Raw genomic sequence first — 18,326 nt, 5'->3', positions numbered from 1 at the left:
GGCAATAAATAACAGAAAAGCAACTAGCAATTGCTGAACAAATAGGGAAGAAGTCCAGAGGTTGACATTCCAAGGTTGACACAATTACCCAATAACACTGACAGAGATCAAGGCCCCTTCTATTGTTTGGACCTGCTTAGCATGCAGACCTGATCATCCTATTCGCTGCTTTCTTAACTCAAGATGGCCATTGAAACTTAAAGTGTTACATTCATTTTCCATGCAGAAAGAATAAATAAAAACATTCATTGCTGTGTCTTCTGAAACTTTCTCTTTTTGTTAAGAAACCAAAAGTTTTCCACAAGCCCCACCCAGAAGTCTTCCATTTATATGTCACTGGCCAGACTAGATCAAACAGCTACCCATAGTTTGAAGATGGTTAGGGAGAAAGATGCTGTGTGAGTAGTTAAGCCAATGAGCCCTGAGCACAGTTCGGCAAATATCTTCTTAATTTTTGACACATAGGTCAAGAGTTATCTTATCTGTTTATTTGTTTGCTTGTTGGGTTTACTGTTTATTTACTGTTTATTTAGCACCTAGTACACACCAGGAAATGGCAACCCACTCCTGTATTCTTGCCTGGAAAATCCCATGGATGCAGGAGCCTGGGAGGCTGCAGTCCATGGGGTCGCAAAAAGTCGGACACGACTGAGCAACTTCACTTCACACACCAGACCCTGTTCTAGGCACTGGGGATACAACAATGACAAAATCCTTTCCTTTGTGAAACTTTCATCCCAGCCTGCCCTTTTGATCCAATATTTCTACTTCGAGTAATTACTCCCAGAGTATGGATACTCTGCCAAGACAAGTATGTTCATTGACACAATATCTAGAAAACAAAAAACTGATTGGTTATCTATATGGTATTGACTAATCACAGCATGTATATATAAGGTAATTATTCAAGAGAATATATCTCTTTTAATATAGATCCTTATGCCGACATGAAAACTATCTTCAATACAATGTATACTTTAAGGGGGAAATTGCAGAGCAAAATGTATGGTATAGTAAAATCACACTTTTGAAAGAAAACCCACACTAAAATTCGTGTAGAATCTTGAGGGACCCTGAATGGCCAAACAATTAAAAAAATAATAATAAAGCTGGAAGGTTCTCACCTCTTATTTTCAAAACATTACAAAGTTGCAGTAATCAAAATAGAATGGTACTGGCATAAAGACAGACAAATAGATCAATGGAAGAGAATAGAGAGCCCAGAGAGAAACTCCTCATGTATATGATGAAATGATCTTCAACAATGGTGCCAAGACCACTCAACCTACTCTTAGCAGCCAGCTGTACATGCTTATATTTTTGCTCATTTTTTTAAAATTCAGTTACTTGATTTTTTTGTTGTTTTGTATGATGAACTTGTCTGTAAATTTGCTATGTCAGAGTGTACATCCTATCACATTACCTTTCTTTTTTTTTTTTAATTTATTTATTTATTTTTTTTCAGTGGGTTTTGTCATACATTGACATGAATCAGCAATAGATTTACACATTACCTTTCTAAACTGACTGCCAATTATCTTCTGCCAGCAATGCCTAAGACTACATTTTCCCCACGCCTTTAAAAAATTTCCCAGTCTGATAGGGAATGTTGCATGACATATCTTTTTTTTCTTTTTCAAATGTGTGATTACTAGTAATGTATTATATCAGTTACTTGTAGTAACTCTGCTGCTTATACTTTAACTTTGTCTTGGGGTTTTATTTTCTGATTAGGAAGTCATTTTTTACCCCCCAAATTGTAAAATTATTCTCCTACACATTTTTCCTAATTTAAATATTTATGCTTTATATTTTTGTCTTTAACTCTATATAGTTTATTTTTGAATATGAGACTCAGCAGGGAATATGTTGCAGGGTTAGTTTTCCTTTGGTGAATGAAGAATGTGTGTGTGTGTGTGTGTGCGTGCATATGTGTGTACAAGCACAGGGTCATTTCATGAGAGAAAGTGAAAGTGTTAGTCACTCAGTTGTGTTTGACTCTTTGAGACCCTATGGGCTGTAGCCTTACAGGCTCCTCTGTCCATGGGATTCTCCAGGCAAGAATATTGGAGTGGGTTGCCATTTCCTTCTCCAGGGGATCTTCCCGACCCAGGGATCAAATCCAGGTCTCCCACATTGTGGGCAGATTCTTTACCATCTCAGCCACCAAGGAAGCCCAATCACAAGCCTTGATGTTTTGTTATAAAGCCCCAGTCACTCTGACTAGTAAAAATCTTCTTTTGACTATTTTTTTAAAATGTCCCTTCTTTGGGGCTCAGAAATCCCACTCTCTCCCATGTTTCTCTTTTCAGTTCCACTTAGGTGTTCATCACCTATATACTAGTGTTTCTTGGAGCTCTGTCGTGGACTCTTTTCTATTTTCATCCCATATCATCTATTTCCATGGCATCAGCTCTCCCTATAAATCGATAAATCTCTAATCTGTAATAAATAGGCCAGCTCTCTGTTAACTGGTAGTGTTCAGATTGCTTTAACTTTAGCCTACAATAAGAAATTTTGTATATTTTCACTAGATAGTTTGCAAGATAACAATGAAATCACATTTCACAATGTAACTTTTACACTGTGACACTTAGAGATGATAGAGATATAAGAAAGAAAGAGAAATTATATGAGTTAAGATATAAGTTTTAGCTTGAACAAAGATATCTCAAAGTGCAAAGACCTTTAAATAAGAGAAAATGTTTTTCTCTTACATGAAAGTGCCAGCTAAAATGGCCTTTGGATGACTTAGGGGTTCATTTGATGTCTTATTTCTTGTTCTGCCTCCCTTGACACATGGCTTCCATCTTATTACCTACAATGAAAGATCTGGCTACCATCAACACGTCAGATTCCAGACATTAGTAAGGAAGAAAAGGGAAGGACAGAACCTAATCCTTCCAAGTCATGAACTGAAAGTTGCACACTGCACTTGCACTCACACTCCAGTTGCCAGAATTTAGCCGTATACCATACCCGGCCTCCAAGGAGAAGACCAGGAAATAAAAGTTTTCAATGAGATGGTGTATGCCCAGCAAGAACTCAGGTGTTTGAGTAATAAAGGTAGCGTCAGAAAAGGGGTAATAGGACATAACCAAAGTTTCTGCTGCACAACAGTGAAATAAATATTTCCAAATTCATTAGTTTCACATATTCTGTTTGGTACACTATGCTTTCTACTTTACTGTATTCTATTACATTTTAAAAAATCTTAAAAAAAAAAAATCTTGGTCATGACTCACTGATCATGACACTGTAACACATTACAGATGGTGACCCATAATTTGAAAAACATTTCTTTAAGCCTGCTATGTCTAATATGGTAACCAGTAGCCACATGGGCTGTTGAACATTTGAAATGTGGCTGTTCTAAATTGATATTTCTTGTAAGTGTAGAATCCACACTAGATTTCAAAGACTTAGTATGAAAAACAAATTTAGAGTATCTCATTAACAATTTTTATAATGATCAAATGTTGAAATGATAATAATTTGGCAATACTGAGGTAAGTAAATGGTATTTTTGAAATAAATTTTAAAATATATAACTAATAAGAACACACTGTACATCACAGGGAACTCTGCTTAATTCACTGTGGTGACCTAAACGGGAAGGAAGTCCAAAGGGAAGGGGATACATGTATATATACGACTGATTCATTTCACTCTACAGTAGAATATAACAAAACATTGTAAAGCAACTATACTCCAATAAAAATTCATTTAAAAATAAAAATGATAAAAACCAGTGTAAAAAATAAAATTAATTTAATCTGTTACTTTTTGTTTTTCAATGTGGAAAATGTAAAATTCCTTAGGAGGCTCACTTACATTTGTTCTAGACAACAATGCTCTAAGTTCTAGATGCTAATGTTAGTTCAGTTCAGTTCAGTTGCTCAGTCGCATCCAACTCTGTGACCCCATGTTTTGCAGCATGCCAGGCCTTCCTGTCCATCACCAACTCCCAGAGTTTACTCAAACTCATGTCCATTGAGTTGGTGATGCCATCCAACCATCTCATCCTCTGTCTCCCCTTCTCCTCCCACTCTCAATCTTTCACAGCATCAGAGTCTTTTCAAATGAGTCAACTCTTTGCATCAGGTGGCCAAAGTATTGGAGTTTCAGCTTCAGCATCAGTCCTTCCAATGAATATTCAGGACTGATTTCCTTTAGGATGGACTGGTTGGATCTTCTTGCAGTCCAAGGGATTTTCAAGAGTCTTCTCCAATACCACAGTTCAAAAGCTAATGTTAAACTCCCTCAAACATTACTATTTAAAGCACAAGCACTTTCTAAAAGGAGACTCTTTATCTTCCCAACTCTCAGCCCTCTGTTCTCACCGTGTTCTGTGTTTCACTCAATCACTTAAAAGCAACACAAGTCATTCAGTGAATAGCCAGGAAAATTGGAAGGCACATTTTCCTTTACTATCACATTCATGTGCTCACTGTGTACTATAATTTTACCGCTTAAATATAATATAAATCTGTCAACCTCTATTCGTCATTATAAATGCATACATGCATGCATGCATGCAATAAGTCACTTCAGTTGTGTCCAACTCTTTGCGACCCCATGGACTGTAGCCCACCAGGCTCCTCTGTACATGGGGATTCTCCAGGCAAGAATACTGGAGTGGGTTGTCACGCCGTCCTCCAGGGATCTTTCCAATCCAGGGATTGCATCCACATCTCTTATGTCTCCTGCCTTGGTAGGTGGTTCTTTACCACTAGTGCCATTTGGGAAGCCCCAACCTTAGCCAAATACCATCATTTCTCATCCATATAATTGTGCCAACTCCCACCTGCTTCCTGGATTACCTCCTTCCCATCACTCTCCCAAATTTCAGTGAATGTGACCTTTCCAAGAAACAAATTTGGAGAAGTCATTTCATTGATTATTCCCCAAGTACTCTAGTAGTGCCAGCAAGTTTCTTTTTTATTTGAAGCAAGTTTACTTCACCCCTTTTCTAAGTGGACAAGCATTTTCTCCATTTCAAACATTTTTCATTTTACTGTCATGATGTTTATCACTAATGTGTCATGATGGTTATCGCCCCCTGTGTCTTTGTTTATGTCATTCCTTATGTGCTTCAAATGCACTTTACATCTCCTCTTTTCCCTGGCTAGCCACCACCCACACTCCAGAATTTAATTTGCTTTTCTCTTTCCCTTAGATTTCTTTTCCAAGACCCAAGTTTAAATTGTGTGCCCCTGTCCTGTGCTCCCAGAGCACCTGAACTTCTCCAATAATAATGTCTGGCTACTGTATTTTTATTGCTTGTTTATTTGTCTGCTTTCATACCCTCAAGAATGTGCAATCTGTTTCTATATATTTGACCATTCCATCTCCATGATTTTGTATGATACCTAGACCAACTGGGCTCAATAAAACTTACAAAACAATCAATCAATTGGATGAATGGATGGGTGGATGAATGGATGGATGGATAGATGGATAAAATAGTTAATATGATTAAAGATTGAAAGGGATTTGCATATTTAGAAGGCAGTAACAAAATGTGTTCATGTTCACATAAGTAGATGGTAAAGACAATTAAGATCTTTCTTGGGCAGAGTAAGTCAAAGCTTGTTTTTGAGGTCTTGCTACTTCTCCTTTCATCTTTTCACTTCCTTAATACAGGGAAATATATCTATTATCATTCTTCCAGAACCTAGCTCTTTATCTGCAATCCAGCAGTATCCTCCAAGACAAAAAGCTGTTCTTTTAATCCACTGTCATTTCCATAGAGGACAGCTAAATTCTGAAACTGCTTCAATATTGAGTAGACATATCTGATGGAGGACTTGCAGGAGACTGACTTGTAGTGAAATATCTATTTTGAGCCTCCCAGTGTTGCTTAAATTATAGCTTCCCCTGCCAGCTATTCATGCAAGAGATGAGAGGAAAGCCATAAAAGGCACTATGAGGAAGCAGAAGGAGGGAGCAAGAGCGAGAAGGGATTGAAAAGCCGACTAGCTACTTTACGGGAAAACCAGGGAAAATGAGCACTAATGGGAATGTGGATTTTATCCCTCCAGGAATCCTATTTAGCTTGCCAAGAATTAACCCTGACTGTAATTAAGTCCCTTAGAGCAATGACCCTTCCAGAGAATGTTCAGAGACCTCTACTTTGTTTAGACACCTTGTGTGGGTGGAACTTCCTGTTTACACAGAGAGCAGCATAAAGCCTAGTTGCTCGGAGGAAAGTTTGGGACCAGACCAACTGCAGGGAGAAAGGTGCAACACAGTCTGGTCTCCTCCAGTCCCTTCTCCCTGCAGCATGGGGAAGAACAAACTCCTTCATCCAAGTCTTATTCTCCTTCTTCTGCTTTTGCTGCCGACAGATGCTTCAGCCTCTGGGAAACCGTGAGTTTCACATAAAACTTAAACTCGAAGAGTCCTTTCCTTTATTTTAAATGCTTACCATTCATTTGCTTTCCCTATGAAACTGTCACCTTCTTATCTTTAAGGTCTCTTTCAATAATGAGATTTTACAAATCTTCACTTATTCTTAAACATTTCTTTCCAACTTTCTGGATCTCTGAATCTCTAAATTCTCTGGAAATATACAAAGACTTTCTAAAGGGCACTGGAAATTGATACTTTTAAAAGAATCAACTTTTAGATTCTCACATTCATACAGATCAGCTTGAGACCATGCTATCTATCCTTTCTTACCTCCCCTTTTTTAATTTCCTATCTTCCACTTTAAAAGAGACAAACCTCCCTCAATCAGTTGTTACTGTGGAACATTGTTAAGGAATATAAAAATCTCTAGAGTTCCAAATAAAGGAGAAATTTGAAAAACTGATGTTGATATTGAGAAAACAAAAGACTCAAATGACAGAAGAGAAAATTATTTTGCAGATCGTGTGGTGATGAATTCTTTGTTTCAACAGAATTGAAGGAGGATCTAAGGGAAATACCAGTTGATAGATGATAAGAAGCAACTCTTGATAATAGGGCACTGTGGTTTTTGGCACGTAACGCAGAAGTTACAAGAGCTGATAAAAAATGATATAATTTATTTACTTTCATGTGAACAATTTTTCACAGCACTGCGTCTACACAAACCAAAACTAGCAACAGAATTCATGGTAGACCTTTGTTTAATTCTTGCAGTAGGGAATATTCGTCTATGAATATATAAGGACAGCTCATCATTTTCATCAAAGATGTGCTTCAAAAGTATTTTGACTTTATATTAATATGTAAAATACATGAATCATAGCTTGCAATATATTTATTTTGTTTTGATCTGTTGTATACTACTAAGACTTTTGAAAACAATTCAGAAGAAAATGTTTAACATTTACAGCTTTATGATCACATTAAATTTAAGAGTTAAAATTCAATTTATATACCCACATATAATACTACATGCATACATGTACATATGCAAATAGTACATATGCATACACATACATATGCATACATGCATATGTATATACATACAAAATAAAGACACTAGAGTGATCCATAAAATATTTTGAAGCATTGAAACATTAGGACAGACTTCTGTGTGGTAAGTGGCATGAAAATTCAAGCTAAAGAGGGAAAAGGAGAAAGCTGCTAAATTTCTGATCATTTCAAAAAGAACATTTTGGTGTATTTTTTAAATAGATCATATTGGATATATTATCAATATGATATTTAAGATTCCATGGGAGAGTTCCAAAAAAGTAATGTGGTGGTGGTAGTTTGCTTTAGGCGGTAAGTCATGTCTGACTCTTGCGACCTCATGGTCTGTAGCCAGTCAGGCTCCTCTGTCCATGGGATTCTCCAGGCAAGAATACTGGAGTGGGTTGCCATTTCCTTCTCCAGAGGCTCTTCCCAACCCACGAATCAAACCCAGGTCTCTTGAATTGCAGGCAGATTCTCTACCAACTGAGCTATATCCAGGTTTTATTTTAAAGTATCATCAAAAATAATATATTTTACTACTACTTAAATTTGTGAAAAAACAGGTGTTTACCTGAGTATATGTAAGGAGTGCATAGTGTCTAAGAATTATGTTAAGGATTTTGTGAGCAAAAATATTTGAAAATTTGAGAGTCAATAAAATTATATATGAAGGTGTTGGGAAAATTTCTGTTCTGCTCATGAGTTACCAGGATTCCAAATTCAATCTTTAGAAGACCATTCTTGAGTAGACCATTTTTGTCCAGCCATGAGTTGAAAGACAAATATTTAACATACAAACATTCAGGGTTAGGTAACACACCAAGATTTCATTATTTGCTTAACACACACATTATTTGCTTCATTATTAGACTTTAAACTAATGACTTTCTTTAAGCCTCAGGCTCCATATCTGTAAAGTGGAAAGCAAGAACATACCATTCCATTTTTACAGGCTTGCTATGTATTCAGTGAAAAGTTCTATAAGTGGATTGGCTTTTGTAATGTCTCACATGAGAATTGCTTGCTTTCCTCAGCAATCCTAATGTAAAATAGATTGACAGCTTGACTAACTATAATTATCATGTCTTTATTTGAATTCAGATGCTCACAGATTTGAGTTCCTCAGCGTGAGATATGCCTGCAAATGTTCACCTCATTAAGGCTCACTTCAAGTAAAATGTTCACTGACATGGCACTGACTATGGAAAGGGGAATGATTCTCTTGCATGCTTTTCAGTGGCAGGGATCAATTTCCTGCTTATCAATATGTCTTGTCTTGGCATAGATCTACGGATAGTAACAAAAATTATAGCAGAAAATAGTGCTGCTGATAACAATGCCTCACCTCCTACACTCTCCTTTAACTGGACTCCCCCAAACCCAGGCAATACATGGTGCTGGTCCCCTCCCTGCTCCATACTGGGACCCCTGAGAAGGGCTGCCTCCTTCTGAGCCACCTGAATGAGACGGTGACCGTCAGCGCCTCCTTGGAGTCCGTCAGAGAGAACAGGAGCCTCTTCACTGACGTGGTGGCAGAAAAGGACTTATTCCACTGTGTCTCCTTTACTGTGAGTATGACTGTTTGACTTAATACATTTGTTTCTATGTCAGGAACACAGGGATCTAGAATTCAATCAAGACCTTGAGAGGCTGGCATGGACTTCATGAAGGAATCTAAATGTAGTGACTAAGATTAGAAATTAAGAAGCAATGTGTGAATTTCCAACCATGGTAGACAAATATTTATAGAGATATTAAAATGAGCTTAATAATCAGAGAAAATTCCTCTTAGCCAAAAAAAAAAAAAAAAGAAGAAGAACAGTAGGAACTAGACAGAGGGAAAGTGTGACTTCTCCTTAAAATGAAAATGGAAAAAAGACTAATAAAGCATACTAAACCAATGTTCAAGATAAGCTCCAGTGGTGGGCTGACTGGAACACAGAACACATCAGTCCATACTCTTTCTAAGCGTGAAATTGTGGAAATCACCATGAATGTACAGCCAATATCTCTTCAGAGTTGTATAGATCCTTACAGCATATGGCCAATAAAATATTGCAGTTTCCTTTCTCGTAGTATTAAGAGATGCTTCTATAATACCATGCTCATTTATCACATAACAGCAGTTAGGTAACATTCGGTGTATAAATGAATCAAAGTTGTACTAGCTGATTTGCAGCAACATGGATGGACCTGGAGATAATCATACTAAGTGAAGAAAGCCAGACAGAGAAAGCCAAATATCATATGATATCGCTTACATGTGGAATCTTAAAAAAAAAAAATCATATAAATAAACTTATTTACAAAGCAGAAACAGACTCACAGACTTACAGGCAGAGGGATAGATTAGGAGTTTGAGATTGACATGTACACACTGCTATATTTAAAATAGATAACCAACAAGGATCTACTATATAGCATAGGGAAGTCTGCTCAAAATCCTGTAATAACCTAAACGGAAAAAGCACTTGAAAAAGAATAGATACATGTATATGAATAACTGACTCACTTTGCTCTGTACCCGAAACTAACACAAAATTGTTGATCAACTATACTCCAATATAAAATAAAAATTAAAAACAATAAATAGAGCAAAAATATTTTTTTAAAAACTGTTCTGGCTGATCTGTAAGGAGATGTGAATCTCATTTATGACCTCACTCACTGTTATGTTTTCCTCCATCTTTTGTTCTGTCTTCCCATTCACAAATGACAGAGGTCATTCTGTCCATGAATTTCTGTCCATGCCAACTTTCTCTGATGAGAATGGACCAGTGAAATTAAAAGGGGCAAGACCCCTAGGGAGAAGTGGGAGAGGGACTTGGAGGGGAAATGGGAAATGAGTGGGTTTTCAGGGTCTCTCCTCTATTTCAGCTCCCAAGATCTCCAACCAGTCAAGAGGTAATGTTCCTCACCATCCAAGTGAAAGGATCAACCCAAGAATTCAAGAAGCGGACCACAGTGTTGGTTAAAAATGAAGAGAGCCTGGTCTTTGTCCAGACAGACAAACCCATCTATAAACCAGAGCAGACAGGTACAGAGGCCTGTAGTCAGGACAACTTCCCAAAAGAAAGATCTTCCTCTCTTGCATGTTTCCCAGTCAAAGGAATCCTGGTTCCTTAATAGCTTGTCTTACTAACCTACAGACCTGGCCTAAGGTTTCAGGGACTCATGGAAAATATTTCTGTTTCAGTGAAATTTCGTATTGTCTTGTTGGATGAAAGTTTTCACCCCCTGAATGAGTTGGTAAGTCTCCTAATATCTATCTAGAATTATTATTATCTGTATAAACAGGCTGGGAGTCTGTTTTTGGTGTTGAAGGAGGGCCAGAGAAAGGAAGAATCTACTGCTGATAACAATATTTTCTGGCATAGCCATTGTGCAAAATCCTCATTTAAAACAGTACCCTGGGTCAAGAGAGTTATTGATTCTTTCTTGTTACTGGTACTTGACTGTCACACAATTAAACTTACTCTTTGAAAAATTCTCAGTTAGGCAAACTAGAAAGATACACTAAATAAGAAATAAACTCTCAAAAAACTTAGGTTTAAATAACTTCTCAAAGATTCAAAATTTTTCTAAACACACCTACCAAAACCTCTCCTATAAAGGAAGGAGAGTATAATCAATGTTTGTTCCTCAAGACTAACACTCAATTTTAACGTAGACAAGAAACCAAAGTCTTAATTTTTCTCTCCCAAATCTAGTCCTCAACCACATTTTTTTATCTTGGAAAGAGACACTTTTCAATTAAAAGCCACAGACTCTGTTTACTATAGTCCCTCCCCCTCCCAACTTCCTTTTCCTCTCTTAAAAACACTCTCTTTCCCAGGCCATAGTGGGTTGCAATTCCCTGCTGATCCTGACTAAATCCATCTCTGCTGGGGAATGGTGGGTGGGAGGGGGGCGGTTGTCAGAAGGAGCGGGGAAAGAACTCGAGGGGAGGGAGCAAGTTTTTTTCTTCTAGCTCCTAAAGCAAAAGATTAAGGCATAATCCTTCATGTCTTTCTCTCACAGCCACATCCTATTTTATCAGAAAATCATGTTAGCTTAAAATATATCCAGACTCTGCTTTACCACCTGAACTGCTACAACTTTGTTCTGACCAATATCACCTCTGAATAATACTATTGCAGTAGCCTTGAAATGGGTCTCCTGGTTTCTACTTACACTTCTCTATCTAAAATCAAACACTTCATCCATCACTCTGTCAGCTGAACTATTTTATTTTCATTTCTTGACACTACCTCAAACATATATATATATATAACTTAAATACATATATACCTTAAATATATATATACCAAATATATGTATCTCATATACCAAACATATATCAAATGTGTATCTATAGGTATCAAAAATATATATTGCCTATATGTCTATGTTTCTTATATATCCACCCTTTTAGAATGCAAGCTCCATGAGAAACAGGTCTATTGTTTTTTTGTGGAGTGCTGTATTTATAGCACCTAGGATGATACACAGCATTTGGCAGGCACTTAATGTACTCGCTAAGTCACTTCCGTCCTGTCCAACTCTTTGCAACCCCATGGACTATGGCCTGCCAGTCTCCTCTGTCCATGGGGATTCTCCAGGCAAGAATACTGGAGTGGGTTGCCATGCCCTCCCCCAGGGGATATTCCCGATCCAGAGCTCCAGCCCATGTCTTTACATCTCCTGCATTGGTAGGTGGGTTCTTTACACTAAGATTGTACACAGCACCTGGGAGGCACTTAATAAATGTCAGTTTTTAAAATGAATATGCATTGATAGTAGAGGATTTATTTCCACTCCTTCTTATTCTTAGAACTCCTTAAGAATTCTGTGGTCCACCTTAACATTTGGATCTGAACATGGTTACTTACTGTTTCACTGCTGTTTATTTCTTAATCTGTAAAATAGCATAGCAAAGGAATATTCTTCACTGGGATGCTATAAGCATTTAAGTGATATTAGTGAATACCACTCCTAAAGAATGGCACACATGCATTTGTTGCCGACAGCCCCGTAAGTACTTAACATTACTCATTAATTGCTTGTAATGGAGTAAAGTTCTGTAAAACTCTAGAATTTTTCTGTGTTTTACTACAGACAAAACTATTCTGTGTAAAACTATTTGGTTATAAATCAGAATTGAGGCTATGTGAGAACAGTTCTAAACTGCTTACTATCCTTTTGTCTTTCAGGTTCCACTAGTATATATAGAGGTAAGCAATGTGAAACATTCCATAATTATAATAAACGTAGGGGAAATGTTCTTACAATATTTCAGAAATTCATCATTACGGAAGAAGCATTCAAACTCATGTAACACTAGTTTGTTCCAAGTCATCTCCTCCCACCCATCTTTGTGGATAACATTGGAATCCCTCTTTGTGGATAACATCGGAGTCCCCATAGATTTCCTGTACTGTATCTAATGCTCTAGGCTCTTTTGTAAATTACGATTATCGTGTCTGTAGGACCCCAAAGGAAATCGCATCGCACAGTGGCAGAACCTCGAAGTAGAGAATGGCCTCCAGCAGTTGACCTTTCCCCTCTCGTCAGAGCCCTTTCAGGGTTCTTATAAGGTGGTGGTACAGAAGGGATCAGGTGGAACTGCAGAGCACCCCTTCACCGTGGAGGAATTCGGTACGCCATTAAGAAAAATCACCAACCAGTTCTTTTTTTCATATTTGAACTTCTAGGGCCTAGAATTCAAGTTTCTCTGGAATCCCTCTATTTGCCATGGGTGAGATTAGACTTGGAGTGGAGCAAATTATACCTAAATCCAATGAGGACCATCAGTGGTTTGTGAATAGGATATAGCCTTTTTTGTAACAATTTTAATCTTAAAAAATGTAAAACAATCATAGTCTAGTGGGGTCTCCCATAATTCACCAGGATTACACTGATCCATCATAGTCCTTCAACCAAGATTTCCATTTGAGAGGAAGGTGAATACACTGGAGAAGAGGGCTACCTTTTCAGAGCCCTAAAATATTATTAGGAAATTGTTATTGAGAATCTGGAAATGCCAATTCCCCAAAAGTTGAAAACCAATCATCAACTTCCTTTTCTCCAATCAACAGTGCTTCCTAAGTTTGAAGTGCAAGTAAGAATGCCAAAGATAATCACCATTTTGGAAGAAGAGATGAACATGTCAGTGTGCGGCCTGTGAGTTTATACTCTCCAAAAATCTTCTTTTGGGGCTGGGTGTATTATTTAAAAGAGACTCACCCTTTGGGATATCTAGCTAGCTTGTCTATGAGGAGTGCTGCACAAACCCCTTAAATACATGGGAACATTCCCATCTCTAAAACTTTCCTGTTGCTTTTCTATTTTCCTTCTTAATTTCTTTCCTGTCCTTACTAGAATTATTGTAACTATCACGGGATAGGCAACTGTTTCTAGAGAAGCTATGTTAGTAGGGTTGATTCTGAAAGTAATAAAGCTACTCACGCACACATAGGCACACAAATAAGAGAGTGTTGAAGGGTAATGACTTTCCCTTTATCAGGTTGTAAAGGAAATTCAATCATCAACAGATCATTTACCTGACCTTGCAGACATAGTGGAAAAATAACTTAGATTTGGAATTTGTAGAGATAGGCATGTTACAGAAATCTCATCTAACTCATCCATCCCTAAGGCAATTCACATACTTCTTGTCACTGCCATTGTCACTGATGAGACTGGACATGATCTCTTAGTCAGGCTTTTCCAACCTTCAGAACTAATGTTACTAGGATCTTGTGCTCCCATCTTCAGTAGCCCAGCAGCAGCAGTAACAGAAAGAACAGGCAGAGTGAAGCAACAAGTCCTGCCTAAAGACCACACTTGTAATATACTAACTGTTCAGCTGGGTCCCTGCCCAGCACTGTCTCAGAGGAAGGCCACCAAGCTCCTGATCCACAGAGCTAATGAACCAACACTCCTACAAATACAGAGATAGAGGATTTTTTTTTTTTTTTGGCTACACTGGGCCTTCCTTCCAGGTTTCTGTAGTTGTGGCATACAGGTTTAGCTGCCCTGAGGCATGTGGGATTTTAGTTCCCTGACCAGGGATCAAACCGACATCCCCTGCGTTAGAAGGCAGAATCTATTTTTTTAATTTACTTATTTTTAACTGGAGGATAATTGCTATACAATATTGTGTTGGTTTTTGCCATACATCAGCATGAATCAGCCATCAGTTTACATGTGTCTCCTCCCTCTTGAATCTCCCTTCCACCTCCCACCCCATCCCACCCCTTTAGGGTGTCAGAGTACTGGTTTGAGCTCTCTAAGCCATGCAGCGAATTCCCGCTGGCTATCTATTTTATATATGGTAATGTAGTTGTTTCCATGCTACTCTCCCGATTTGTCCCACACTCTCCTTCCACAACTAGGTCCACAAATCTGTTCTCTGTGCCTGCATCTCCTTTGTTGCCCTGCAAATAGGGTCATCAGTACCACCTTTCCAGATTTCATATATATGCATGAATATGTGATATTTATTTTTCTCTTCCTGACTTACTTCACTCTGTATAATAGGAAAAGGATATATATAAAACTCAAATGTGTTCTTTTTTATGGCTGAGTAATATTCAATTGTATATATGCACCACAGATTTTTTACCCATTCATGTGTCGAGGGACATCTAGGTTGCTTCCATGTCCTGGCTATTGTAAATAGCACTGCAGTGCACGCTGGGTATATGTGTCTTTTTCAATTATGGTTTCCTCAGGTTATATGCCCTGTAGTGGGATTGTTGGGTCATATGATAGTTTTATTCCTAGTTTTTTGAGGAATCTCCATAATGTTCTCCATAATGGCTGTATCAATTTGCATTTCTACCAACAGTGGAAGAGGGTTCCCTTTTCCCCACACCCTCTCCAGCTTTTATTTTTTGTAGATTTTTTGATGATGGCCATTCTGACCAAAGTGAGGTGATACTCAACTGTAGTTCTGATTTGCATTTCTCTAATAATAAGCAATGTTGAGCATATTTTCATGTATTTGTTAGCCATCTTTATGTCTAGAAGGTGGATTCTTAACCACTATACCATCTGGGAAGTACTGAGGATATTTAAATTAGGAAGAAAACACTCTCAAAACCACAGCAATTACCAATGACATATTTGTGGCACAATCCCATTTTTGTAAAAAGCTCAGTTCAGTTCAGTTCAGTCGCTCAGTCGTGTCTGACTCTTTGCAACCCCATGGACTGCAGCACGCCAGGCCTCCCTGTCCATCACCAACTCCTAGAGTTTACTCAAACTCATGTCCATTGAGTCGGTGATGCCATCCAGCCGTTTCATCCTCTGTTGTCCCCTTCTCCTCCTGCCTTCAATTTTTCCCAGCATCAGGGTCTTTTCAAATGAGTCAACTCTTTGCATCAGGTGGCCGAAGTATTGGAGTTTCAGCTTCAACATCAGTCCTTCCAATGAATATTCAGGACTGATTTCCTTTAGGATGGATTTGTTGGATCTCCTTGCAGTCCAAGGGACTCTCAAGAGTCTTCTCTAACACCACAGTTTAAACACCAGTTGTTGTAAAAAGTAAACAAGTAAAATTCGACATAAACAGAGATAGCTCCCCATAGGAAGAGGATGGCAGAAGGAAAGACACCATCATACTGATGGTTTATATTCCCAGGTAGAATTGAAGCACTCGTTTCTTGTTTTGTTTTGTTGGTATGGTTGTTTCTCTTAAGATCTGGTGTAGGTTTGACAATAAGAAAAATATTTTTTAAAAGGTGAAACTGAAAATTAGATATCAGGGGGGAAAAAGACATAGTAAAAGAAGACGGTAGTAAATTTCAGCATGCTGCACTGTAAATTTCTAAAGGAGAAGGTTTTAACAGACTTGGACAAATTGAGACAGTAGCATGGAAACAATTACATTACCATATATGAAATAGATAGCCAGTGGGAATTTGCTGTTATGTATGTTAGGGGGCTCATACCAGTTAGTTTACTTGCCCTCAACACTGCATGAGCCCTGCAGAAGTTAGAAGGAAATACAGAGAGTAAAAATATGCTATAGCTCAAGGGGAAATATAAACAGGTCGAAAATGAGGGTGTTCAATGTCTGATTTGATCCATGTGGCAATGCTCTTATAACAGATACACTTATGGGAAGCCTGTCCCAGGACATGTGACTATGAACGTGTGCAGAAAGTACAGGAACCCTTCTAACTGTTATGGTGAAGAATCCAATGCTGTCTGTGAGAAGTTCAGTGGGCAGGTACGTGGGAAGCCACTCCTAGGGACTAACAGCCTAGGCACCATTGACAAGCAGTGAGTTATAACATGGTGATAATTCAAGAACAAGCCAATCTATAAAAGAGTTCTACGCTAGCTATAATATTTTTATTGATAAAAATCAGTGACTTAGCCTAATAGGAATTATTTCTTGTCAATTGTAGGTATTCTTTGTGCACCAAGGACCCAGAACCTGATATCTAAAGCCCCTTTGAGTATCTACAGGAAGGAAGGAGACAAAATATACCCATGTTAACCACCTTGGCTGGGAAGGGCTTCAGTTCTTCCCCCTTTCTATGAGCAAGAGTTTGTCACATGGCCCCACCTGAGGAAACACAGTCCCCACATGGGCAGCTACTTTCCAGCCACAGCTGTAAACTAAGGGAAGCCAGATTTCAGTGAAGAGTTAGCTGCCTCCTACACTAAGACTGTTGTTACCTTTAGTTTCTAAGCCGAGTCTAACTCTCACAACCCCATGGACTGTAGCCCACCAGGCTTCTCTGTCCATGGGATTTCCTGGCAAGAATCCTGAACTGAGTTGCCATTTCCTTCTCCAGGGGATCTTCCTGACCCAGGGATCAAACTCCCATTTTAACAGTTTAAATTTCTATACCTTATTCACTCTAGGGATTATCAGCTACTAAGGAATACACCTGTCAGTTATAAGCCAGAGATTGTTGTGAGATATAATAATAATTAATTCCTAGAGAATATTTATTGTGTTATCGTGCAAAATTCCTAAGTCTTGTTGCCTCAAAAAAAAAAAAAAATCCCACCAGACTGCCTGACCACCCATTTGTCCAGTCTTATGTTTGTGTGTTTTATTTCATCCCCTCCTAGCTGAACACTGACGGCTGCTTCTCTCAGCAAGTAAACACCAAGATCTTCCAGATGAAGAGACAAGAGTTTGAAATGAAAATCGAAGTGGAAGCCAAGATTCAAGAAAAAGGAACAGGTGTGTATACCTCCCGGGTATGGGAAAAGAACAACAGACACTGATTTAGCTCCTTTGCCAAATTATGAGAGGGAGGTGGCGGTGTAAGTTCAGGGAGAGAATTCTTCCAAATGAGAACTTATTTTTTCCTTCTTTTTCAGAGGTGGAATTAACTGGAAAGGGGGCCACTGAAATAACAACAACCATCACCAAACTCTCATTTGTCACAGTGGACTCAAACCTTAGACGAGGGATTCCTTTCACTGGGCAGGTGAAGTATTTTTCAATTCACATGTCAAAACATACTCTCCCCTAATATGCACAACATATTTTGCTAAAACCACATTTGGCTGGTATTATCTGTTGATTAATATAATCAAAAACATGTGTGCGTTTGTGCTCAGTCACTTCAGTTGTGTCCAACTCTTTGCGACCCTGTGGACTGTAGCCTGTCAGGCTCCTCTGTCCATGGGGATTCTCCAGGTAAGAATACTGGAGTGGTAGTCATCCCCTCCTCCATGGGATCTCCCCAACCCAGGGATCGAACCTGCTTCTTTTATGTCTCCTGCATTGGCAGGTGGGTTCTTTACTAGCACCACCTGGGAAGCCCCCAGTCAAAGGTGTAAAACTGCATAAAATAGATTTGTTCCTCGGTAAATTTGTATATCAAATATATAAAAACCACGCTAAAATTAGAAGGTTTTTAAAACAGCCCTGTGTGTTATCATTCAAACTCTTTCCCATGGCT

General features: G+C 38.4%; 1 protein-coding gene across 2 annotated transcripts in view; it reads left to right on the top strand.

Annotated features, from left to right (window-relative positions):
* The window catches only part of LOC122423438 (alpha-2-macroglobulin), a 67,542-nt gene that overhangs the window by 16,000 nt on the left and 33,216 nt on the right, over positions 1-18,326 (top strand). Inside the window, exons 1-10 of one of the 2 annotated variants that reach the window (XM_043440510.1) lie at positions 5,972-6,372; positions 8,795-8,978; positions 10,288-10,447; positions 10,607-10,659; positions 12,603-12,623; positions 12,879-13,047; positions 13,488-13,572; positions 16,507-16,627; positions 17,485-17,599; positions 17,740-17,849. In XM_043440510.1, coding sequence (XP_043296445.1) covers positions 6,287-6,372; positions 8,795-8,978; positions 10,288-10,447; positions 10,607-10,659; positions 12,603-12,623; positions 12,879-13,047; positions 13,488-13,572; positions 16,507-16,627; positions 17,485-17,599; positions 17,740-17,849 — 1,104 coding nt within the window. In that variant the 5' untranslated portion in view covers positions 5,972-6,286. Of the gene's footprint in view, positions 1-5,971; positions 6,373-8,794; positions 8,979-10,287; positions 10,448-10,606; positions 10,660-12,602; positions 12,624-12,878; positions 13,048-13,487; positions 13,573-16,506; positions 16,628-17,484; positions 17,600-17,739; positions 17,850-18,326 lie in introns of those variants that run through there. The other variant, XM_043440508.1, reaches the window with a different exon arrangement.

Source organism: Cervus canadensis, chromosome 21 (assembly GCF_019320065.1).
Source record: "Cervus canadensis isolate Bull #8, Minnesota chromosome 21, ASM1932006v1, whole genome shotgun sequence".
NCBI classification, from domain to species: Eukaryota; Metazoa; Chordata; class Mammalia; order Artiodactyla; family Cervidae; genus Cervus; species Cervus canadensis.
The sequence above is the reverse complement of the archived record's forward strand: the minus strand, read 5'-3'. Positions and strand labels throughout refer to the sequence as shown.